The sequence below is a fragment of the Anguilla rostrata genome, chromosome 1, assembly GCF_018555375.3.
Source record: "Anguilla rostrata isolate EN2019 chromosome 1, ASM1855537v3, whole genome shotgun sequence".
Classification (NCBI taxonomy): Eukaryota; Metazoa; Chordata; class Actinopteri; order Anguilliformes; family Anguillidae; genus Anguilla; species Anguilla rostrata.
In genome coordinates, this window is record NC_057933.1 from 57,476,936 (window position 1) to 57,487,802 (window position 10,867).

Here is a 10,867-nt window from a genome sequence, read left to right on the forward strand (position 1 = left end):
CTATTGCTTATTTAATTAATAGCCTCTTGAGAACCACTGCGTCTATTTTAAGTGTAACATTGTTGAGAAATGTACAGGCCTGATTTGTTTCTATTTGTTTTCCTGAAATGCTTTTTTACCGACAAGCCTAACTGATCTAGATTGGTATCCTTTTTCATGAACGCAGAAAGTTCTGAAAATTAACATGTCTATTGGAGCGACAACATTTATGCTCTTTTTCTGACAAATCAGAGAAAATCTATTTTAGTTGGTAGATGGTTGCCCAATGCAGTTTCCTGATTTCTCAACTGGTGCTCTTTCTTCTCTTTCAGAACCATGAGCATACAGCATACTGAAAATGTCTCACTGGGTGCTGTGCCTCCTTCTTCTCTGCTGCATTATAGGTAAGCTGCCTTCAATGAAGTGCTGCTGCTTCACCGTCATCTCACAGGTCTTCCAATAAGGGCAGTTATTAATGTGACCAAGGGTCAATGAGAAAGCAGTTTTTCAAAGAAAGGACAGTGTGTCTCAGTAGAATTTTTAGATATCAGCTCCTCTTGTGAAAGACAAATGTGTGTGCGTGTGTGTGTGTGTATGTATGCGTGTGTGTGTGTGTGTGTGTGTGCGTGTGCATGCATGTGATATTCCATGTCATTCTACAAATCTGACTCCTACTAGATACTTCCTTAAAACATGATTGTTAGCTGGTATTATAGCCTATAGCCATGAGACCTTCATAGAAAGGCATCTGATGTTGACACAATTTTTTTGTAGTTGCAAATGCCTATTAGACTTGGCATGCTTCAGTGAATCTAGTGTAGCTCAAGCACACTCTCTCCATGTACCACATACTTTGGCTCGCTTCTTAACTCTTACAAACCCGTTTCTCTCCTAAACTGCTCCAGGTTGCCGTGCTGTGGAGTGGTCTATGTCTGTCCCAGCTCAGGTGAATGGTACTAAGGGACAGAATGCCATTCTACCATGCACTTTTACTCACCCAGAACAGCACTTTTTCACAGGGGAGATTCTTGTAAAATGGATAACGGGACAATTTAATGGGCCTACCATTTTCCAGTGCAGTGTGATAAACAGCACTGAAGGGAGGTATGAGCATTGTTCAGACCCCAAGGTGCCAAACCGTTACTCTCTGCAGGGGAACCCACAAGACAGGAACTTGTCGCTCCTCATACGGGGGCTGGAGCTCACTGATTTCAAAAGGTACTATTGTAGAGTGGAGCTGGACACGAGTAGAAGCGCCATGTACCAGAACAGAACAGGAACCTGGCTCCAAATCTCTGGTGAGGGTTGAATTTAAGCCGTCTCGCTTGTGATTACGAATCAACCTACCAATGTATATGCCATCTGTAGATGCTAGATTAGCACTTGGAACTACATTGTCACGTTGTTTGATTTTTATTTGCACCACACTGCCTGTAATAGTAGCACATGGGTCCTTTTTAAGGCAATGAAAATCTGGGCTCTTGATTGTTGGTGACTTTTTTCCACATGGTTCATTTCCAGATGACATACATTACCATAAATATATTTCAAATGGAAAATATGATGGTATGTTTTCAATGTCTAGACTAGTATACCATAGACCAAGGGCTATTTAATGTAACACAGAGGAGGTGGGAAATAAACCACCAGGGTGAAGATGTGATGGGAATTTTTTCCTCTCCTCCAGCTCTGCCTGAGATCCTCAACCTCACCCTGGTGCCAGGACCTCCACCCAGCAATGTCAGCCTGGAATGTGTGGCTGAAGGGAGCCCACGCCCTAACCTAATCTACCACTCTCCAGCAGGCCTGGCGATACCGGGCTTGATACCTGTTTCATCAGATACCAATCCCTTCCGGATCGTGGTTCGCATCCCTTTCACTTCACGTGACACGTACGTGTGCCGAGCCACAAACCAGCTTGGCACAGCGGAGCGGGTCTTCTCCGTGCATCAGGGGCCGTCAGCCCTTACCTTGGCCCTGTGCATCCCTGGTGCCATGCTCCTACTGGGTCTGATGCTCTTTGCGCTTTGGCTCAAGCAGAGAGGTGAGTGTCTGAAGCCTAATAGTATGGTATGCTTGAGAAACAAAGTTTCTCCTGTGTTAAGCTACTCTTGCATAGGGCATCTTGGAATGTTAAAATAATGTAAACGCCTGTGCAGCAATGAATTACTGTAATGAACCGATGTGGTCATTCTGAGCATGGTTTATTATAAAATGCATTTTAAATATGAACAGCGTGAATACTTGATATCTGCACTTCAGGACCAGCTCTGGCCTTTATGTAGTTGTGTAGCCTAGTTTGCAGAGGTAGTGATAATGGACTGGCATTACCACAATGCCTTCCATTATCCCATTTTGTTCCTTTTGTTTGCTGCCCCCCACCCCCCACCCCCACACACACACTTATATCACCTATGACTAGAACCGACCCCACTGCATTATTTCAAGATGTCACTGTATTTTTAAAAAATCATTTTGAATGCTTTTCTTATGCAAATAACCGTTCTTCTTCAAAGCAACAATCTGTATCTGTGATGAAACGTGAACGTGCACAGAACAAGGTTCACAAGACGTTTCTTGCTTTTTCCCTTTCTGATTCCAAAGGAACTGTACCAACCTGCAGCTTTGGACACAGGTATGGTGTTCCGAATCTTAAAAGGCACCTCATACTGTTTTCTGGAAAACAATATTTGTTTAAAATATATTTCTAACTATAACTTAAAACTGTATAAATTTAAACAGTGTATTTTAAATATTGAAAATAAAAACATGCCATGGTCACAATTTGTCAATGGCCCATTTAAGGCTAACAAGTCAATTGCGTGTGTACATCCCAAGGGGTGGCACCAGGATCAAGGTGTGGGTAGTAAGGACTTACAAGCACAAGGGGAAGTGTCCAAAAAATGTACAAACTTTATTTGTATTTTCCTGGAGTGTAGTGACTGGGTCTAGTGGCACAACTCAAGCATGTTCTGTTAGTTTTCATTAAAAAATAAATTAATTTAAAAAACACACCAAATCAAAAATTGGAAAGAAAATGTCTTCCGTTAGATTTCCGTATAGAGTGCTCTTTTTGTCCAGAACATTTTCTGTCAGTAATATTTGTAACATACTGTACCTATCATACAGCTTTATATACCAAAAAGCTAAGGCAAAAGTGATGCAAAAATAATCCATGTCCTGTAGATTAAAAACATTAATCTGTGGACACGTCACCATATCAGACTTCTCCTCACCTGAGGAGCCTCATATGGATGTATTAATGTGTTTTTTCTTTTTGTTTTTTGTGTGGAGTGAAATGCTTTTGAGAAAATATTAAAGTGTTCTGTTTGTTTTCTAATGTGCATTTGGACGCTTCTTTACTAACTTTCTTTTCTGGTCTTTTTTGTTTTACTTGAAATAATTCATTTCTCTTTTACCTGCTTAAAAATGGGGTTAGTAAAAATTTGTTCTTTAGGAACAAGCATAAAGAGGAAGCTCACAGTCAACCACCCGAAGGTATGTTTCCTCCAGTTCCCTCATCCCAAAACAAATTTTGGTGGTATATGTATTAACAGAATAAATCAACCTCATAAAAGCAATTATATGAGCTACCAACTCTAGCAAAACATTTTCTGTGGTACTTCAAGAGAATCTAATCAATAATAGTAAACTCATACACTGCATTAAATGATGCAGTAATATCGACAAACCAAATCATATAATGACATCTAATATCACATCATAAAAAATACCCCCATGTATATAACATTGTAACTAGATATTGTTGTGATTAACTTTATGAAATATATAGAGTACATTTTATACATACTGTAGCATGGTGTATGAAAAAGCATTGCATTTTAACTGACTGATTTTCAGTTTAATTCATTTCCATGTCTTTTATTTTATTATTGTGTGCCATGGTTTATCTTGCTTACAACCAAATTACCCTTAAGGGTCAGTTTTGATCTGAATGCTATTTTGCTAGCTGACCTGAGAATTTCAGACCAGTCAATCTGGTGCAAAGCTTGAGAAACAAAGTTTCTCCTGTGTTAAGCTACTCTTGCATAGGGCATCTTGGAATGTTAAAATAATGTAAACACCTGTGCAGCAATGAATTACTGTAATGAACCGATGTGGTCATTCTGAGCATGGTTTATTATAAAATGCATTTTAAATATGAACAGCGTGAATACTTGATATCTGCACTTCAAGACCAGCTCTGGCCTTTATGTAGTTGTGTAGCCTAGTTTGCAGAGGTAGTGATAATGGACTGGCATTACCACAATGCCTTCCATTATCCCATTTTGTTCCTTTTGTTTGCTGCCCCCCACCCCCCCACCCCCACACACACACTTATATCACCTATGACTAGAACCGACCCCACTGCATTATTTCAAGATGTCACTGTATTTTTAAAAAATCATTTTGAATGCTTTTCTTATGCAAATAACCGTTCTTCTTCAAAGAAACAATCTGTATCTGTGATGAAACGTGAACGTGCACAGAACAAGGTTCACAAGACGTTTCTTGCTTTTTCCCTTTCTGATTCCAAAGGAACTGTACCAACCTGCAGCTTTGGACACAGGTATGGTGTTCCGAATCTTAAAAGGCACCTCATGCTGTTTTCTGGAAAACAATATTTGTTTAAAATATATTTCTAACTATAACTTAAAACTGTATAAATTTAAACAGTGTATTTTAAATATTGAAAGTAAAAACATGCCATGGTCACAATTTGTCAATGGCCCATTTAAGGCTAACAAGTCAATTGTGTATGTACGTCCCAAGGGGTGGCACCAGGATCAAGGTGTGGGTAGTAAGGACTTACAAGCACAAGGGGAAGTGTCCAAAAAGTTTACAAACTTTATTTGTAAATTCCTGGAGTGTAGTGACTGAGTCTAGTGGCACAACTCAAGCATGTTCTGTTAGTTTTCATTAAAAAATAAATTAATTAAAAAAACACACCAAATCAAAAATTGGAAAGAAAATGTCTTCCGTTAGATTTTCGTATAGAATGCTCTTTTTGTCCAGAACATTTTCTGGCAGTAATATTTGTAGCATACTGTACCTATCATATAGCTTTATATACCAAAAAGCTAAGGCAAAAGTGACGCAAAAATAATCCATGTCCTGTAGATTAAAAACATTAATCTGTGGACACGTCACCATATCAGACTTCTCCTCACCTGAGGAGCCTCATATGGATGTATTAATGTGTTTTTTCTTTTTGTTTTTTGTGTGGAGTGAAATGCTTTTGAGAAAATATTAAAGTGTTCTGTTTGTTTTCTAATGTGCATTTGGACGCTTCTTTACTAACTTTCTTTTCTGGTCTTTTTTGTTTTACTTGAAATAATTCATTTCTCTTTTACCTGCTTAAAAATGGGGTTAGTAAAAATTTGTTCTTTAGGAACAAGCATAAAGAGGAAGCTCACAGTCAACCACCCGAAGGTATGTTTCCTCCAGTTCCCTCATCCCAAAACAAATTTTGGTGGTATATGTATTAACAGAATAAATCAACCTCATAAAAGCAATTATATGAGCTACCAACTCTAGCAAAACATTTTCTGTGGTACTTCAAGAGAATCTAATCAATAATAGTAAACTCATACACTGCATTAAATGATGCAGTAATATCGACAAACCAAATCATATAATGACATCTAATATCACATCATAAAAAATACCCCCATGTATATAACATTGTAACTAGATATTGTTGTGATTAACTTTATGAAATATATAGAGTACATTTTATACATACTGTAGCATGGTGTATGAAAAAGCATTGCATTTTAACTGACTGATTTTCAGTTTAATTCATTTCCATGTCTTTTATTTTATTATTGTGTGCCATGGTTTATCTTGCTTACAACCAAATTACCCTTAAGGGTCAGTTTTGATCTGAATGCTATTTTGCTAGCCGACCTGAGAATTTCAGACCAGTCAATCTGGTGCAAAGCCTGTAGCACCCATTCCATTTTCAATTATAGAACCACTAAAATTCAGCAAAACTGGATGGATTTCTCCCCTTCGTTCAATTTGGAATGCCTGATTGTACACATAAGCCAAGATCATCATTGCAATCTCCTCCTTCAATTCAGGAGAGCACAATGATGAGTCAGAGTCAGGCACCTGATTGATCAGAGGAGGACACTGGTGTGAAATGAGACATGGTCAACCTGTTGACCGAATCCCTCAATACCTGGACTGGGTGTCTTAATAGAATGAACCACCCAGTAGCCCTGAATTACCTTTCTGAGCCTCGTGCAATCGCATTCATAATCACTCTAATGAAGATCTGAGTGTGTTCACAGCTCAGAGGCTATGTTCTATCCTTCTGTCCCTCAATCTTTCCCTTGTTAACAGCTCCAGACTTAGAAATACCTTAATATGTTAATAGCTTTGAAATAACTGAGTACATTCTCCCTCATAAAATGATCCACAGTATTTTGTTTACAATAAAGATACTGAAAAGATCATGGTAAGAACTAAAATGAGAGATTTAGGCTGACATTACCATCATGCTCCTTCCCCTGGTCTGTCATTTTTATTTCCTCTAGGAGATGATACAGGGATAGTATATGCTGAAATTAATTTGAAGAACATCACAAATGGTAAGTGTTTCCAGTGATGTAAGGTAACAGCACTTGTATACAGTTCAGAAAATTTTGCAACAACCATTTCAGACAGTTAATACAGTCAATACAGTCTTGATAATAAACATTGCCTTTTTTAATGATGTAAAGGAATAATATAAGGCAGAGTTGTAATTCCCTGTAATGTGGTTTATATTACACAGATCTGGTGCTGCCTACGATTAAAGATCAAGACAAAGGTAAGCGAACACTTTCTATTGTTTCTCTTCCTATTTTCCTTTTAAAGGAATGCTGTGTAAAAGAGTAATGGGAGACACTGACAGTATGCTAACATCATTCAAAATATATTATGCTTACTGCATGAAACCTACGAAGAAGAAGAAAAAAACTTCCTTGGGACAATACCCTCAGCAATCACTTCCTGGGGAGCATAACTTATGGCATAAATGCAAAAGTATCTATGTATGCAGGTGATACTAACATTCCACTAAGCCCATACCTCTCATCGTTACGAGCGTTAACAAGTAACTTAGACTGTTACCTGTTCTAAACTGTCAGGTTTTAAACCTAACTACGTTAAGTGTATCCTATTGAGGATAGGATCACTGAAAGGTACAAACATGAACTGTTTTCATATTATTGTTTAGGCTTTAATTTAATGTCTGATGTTACAGTTGATGTTTCTTGTTTTATATGTTGGGCAAGGGTGGGTCGGATAGCAAATGAAGGTTGAAGTAGTAGGGACTGTGTCATTTTATATATCTACGTGTGCTATTTCTAATTAAATAACAATAATAATAATAATAATAATAATAATTATTATTATTATTTTATTATTTATTTATTTTTAAAATATTATTATTAATAATAAAGTTCAATAAAGTAGTCCTCTGAAGGGGGGAGGGTGTGGTGATGGGATTAAAAAAAAAAAAACTTCTCTGACAGCATTGGGGTTCTGTTCTCACTACTTGGTCTTTAGCATATTATTTGATGAGTGAATTTAATTAATCAGATTAACCTATTTATTACATTACATTACAGGCATTTAGCAGACGCTCCAGAGCGATTTACATTGTATCCAATTATACAGCTGGATATATACTGTAGCAATGCAGGTTGAGTACCTTGCTGAAGGGTACAATGGCAATGTCCTACTGGGGAATCAAACCTGCAACCTTTAGGTTACAAGACCAACTCCTTAGCCATTATACTACACTTCCGTATTTATGTCAATGTACTGTCCAGAATGCTGAGGCAAACAATCATTTTGTACTTTGGTAAAGCTTTCTTGTATCTGACTGATGTAATATATCCTTGACCATTCCAGATGTCTGCTATGCTGAAGTGGTATTCAGTTGAAATGCTGCCTCTTTGAAGAAGAGCTGAATCCAACTGTCTTGGCTCTGACTCTATACTATGAGATTTCATGTGGGTAGCAGTGTGTTGTGATGGAAAGAGAACGTCAGGGCCTTAATTTGAGAATACTAATGCAGATAGCAAATGCAGTGTGCAAGTTCTGGTATGAATACATATGATGTGTGTCCATAAAATGCTATTCTAATGATGCAATATACAAAATGTACATGGCACATGATGCAGCTAGGTAGGGTTTTGATGTGTAATGAGATGAAAGTGTGATGTAAGAACACATATGCAGTAGGATCTATGTGTGAATGTCTGCAATACATTAAAGGTTATTTTTATAACTGGACCATATAAATGTCCATGGTAAGCCAGTGCATGATTGTTTTTTTCTTCAAGAACAGGCTTCTGCTGGTGTATTGTTCAGACCACTTACATCTGTTAAAACCACACTGCACCCAGTGCCTATTCCACCCAACCTGCTTAAAAAGTGCAAATGTCATTTTGTAAATAACTAGGTAAAGAAAGTATTGCATTGGTAAATTCATTTTATTTTTGACCTGCTAGGCTATTAGGCAGTACCTGAAGCTGACCATTGTATTGCAATTTCGGACACAGACATTTTTTCTGTTCAATTAAAAATGGCACCATTTACTATGTTTCAGACATCAATATTTAGTTGCACTTCTTGAATCGCTTGTGTTGCCATTGGCTTGGCATTCTAACAGCAAAATATAACTTCCCTCTCCTCATCACCACGCTTTCTACAAGGGAAAGGCTCTGTTCTTCCCGAGGTGATTTTGCAGCAATGCCATGTACCTCCACCTCACACAGAGTCAGGTATTTTTCTCTTCCTGGGAGAAAAATATTGACGTAGCGACCCTCCATTTCTTTACACTGAAAGGTGATGGTATCCCCTGCTGGTATTGAGGATATCTTAGCACACCTATATGAGGGAACAAAGTATGCAAGGGGCAGTTATTAGGAATTCCAAGAGTTTCATACAATATGCAGAAGATGAAACACAAGATGTTTTGTCTGCCTTCAGATGGATTAAATGTTAGTTTTTTAAAAATTTAATACAGCATCTCAATACCAGAAAGTGTGAACTTAATTGTATGATATTTTATCTATGCCTGGACATCCTTCATCAATCAAACAGAAGCTAGATGCCTTACATGGGGTTGCTGTTGCCATTGTTTTTCAGAGAGTTCCCAATGCTGATCTCAGCTCCATTGATTCTTTCAGAACAGCAGTCCTGTCTGTTTGTGACAGTCACCGACATGACTCTGTACATCCTCCTCAGGTCCACTCTCCACCAGAGATTAGATGGAGCTTTAGTGTGGGTGCAAGACCCATGAAAATAATCACCATCACGGTTTCCATCAATGGCATTGAGAGCAAATCCAGTACCATATAAAGTTTATTGAGTCGCTTGTGACAGTCACCGACATGACTCTGTACCTCCTCCTCAGGTCCACTGTCCACCAGGGATTAGATGGAGCTTTAGTGTGGGTGCAAGACCCATGAAAATAATCACCATCACGGTTTCCATCAATGGCATTGAGAGCAAATCCAGTACCATATAAAGTTGATTGAGTCGCTTTCCCCCTCAATGCCAGATTTTCTGTGCAGAGGGAGAAAAGAGGGATTAATGAAAGTTAGATGATGATCTCAATGCAAAACATACAGTCAGAATACAGTGAGTTCTGATTGCTTTCAGGATCTTATCCATATAAGGATATATGTAAAATCTAAGAGCTGCATGCTAACCAACACTTCAGAATATACTTTAATTACCCAGCCAATTACAAAGATCTAACCATGCAGTATTATATCCGAGTGTGTTGGATATCTGTTTTTTTTATTACTGCCTTTGAGAAACAGACTATATAATTTGATCTGGCAACCTTTCCCTGTGTGACCATAGGAATGTTATCTGTTCTCTTCCCCCCTCCATAAACATCAAACAAAACATTCTTGGGTCGATTAGAGTCATGCTGACGGTCTGTTTTTCTCCCCCTCCCATCAACAGGCATAAAAAGGTGGTGTCATGGTATCTCATTTTTACAAGCATCTAAACTACCCCTGATGAGACACAGAACACAAAACCGTTGGGGGCCAGAGATCAGTATGACCAAAGATGCCTTTTAAAGATCAACTAAAAAATACTGTTTTGAAAAAATAATAGGAACTTTAGTTTTCACTTACTTCTTTTAAGTGTTCTTCATTTTGCTTGTTTGTTCATGCACTACTTCTGGAAAGACAGAAAGGTTGCTCAGTTCACCCATGAGTCCTACTGCATTCCTCAGTTCATCATTCATTTGTTGTGTGAATCAGCCTACTGATTCTCTCAATGTGAGGTGTCAGCTCAATTTAACATTGTTAAAAGGCTTTGTTTCAATTTACCAAAATGGCTTATGTACTTTAACAATCAGTGGTATAATCTATTTTTGCCAAAACGTAATTAAAAAAAATTAAAAATCAAGTCAAAGAATAACACCTTCATTAATGCAATTAAAATAATATATTAAATATGTTACACGTCTTTGAATGCTTATAACAGATCTACAACAATATATAAGAATATATAAACAATGCATATGTGATATATGGGAATAATTACTTAAATTACAAAGCTGGCTTGCATTAATACAGAACAATCCTCATGGATAAAATGATTCAGCGAAATAAAAGTCGATTTGCCCCTCTTAAAAGAAACATAACAGAAATGTACTATCTTCTAGTTTTTTGTACAAGTAGCACTAATGCAGGGACAACAGGCTATTGGCATCAGCCTAAGTCACAAAAATCATATCACAATATTTGGCTTCAGCTTGGTAATAAGGAGACACATGCCAGAGATTGAAGTCTCACCACTTGGCAAAATGATGCTACTTACTTAAAAATGTCAAATGGCATGGCCTCATGCAAATTATACAGGC

General features: G+C 37.7%; 1 protein-coding gene and 1 pseudogene across 6 annotated transcripts; one reads left to right on the forward strand and one right to left on the reverse strand.

Moving 5' to 3' along the window:
* Nucleotides 1-257: 257 nt before the first annotated feature.
* On the forward strand, nucleotides 258-8,576 carry siglec15l (sialic acid binding Ig-like lectin 15, like). Of its 6 annotated transcripts, none has more exons than XM_064344333.1 (10): nucleotides 258-383; nucleotides 885-1,277; nucleotides 1,667-2,023; nucleotides 2,584-2,614; nucleotides 3,419-3,477; nucleotides 4,519-4,549; nucleotides 5,354-5,412; nucleotides 6,525-6,578; nucleotides 6,764-6,799; nucleotides 7,888-8,576. In XM_064344333.1, exons 1-10 carry the CDS (start codon nucleotides 338-340, stop codon nucleotides 7,917-7,919), a joined length of 1,098 nt encoding a protein of 365 aa, XP_064200403.1. In that variant the 5' UTR covers nucleotides 258-337; the 3' UTR covers nucleotides 7,920-8,576. The 6 variants fall into 6 exon arrangements, with proteins under 6 accessions (XP_064200403.1, XP_064200420.1, XP_064200411.1 ...); XM_064344350.1 differs by having other exon boundaries at nucleotides 5,372-5,412; XM_064344341.1 differs by having other exon boundaries at nucleotides 3,437-3,477.
* Nucleotides 8,577-8,597: 21 nt separating this feature from the next.
* LOC135261253 (fucolectin-like) lies at nucleotides 8,598-9,450 on the reverse strand (annotated as a pseudogene).
* Nucleotides 9,451-10,867: the final 1,417 nt, after the last annotated feature.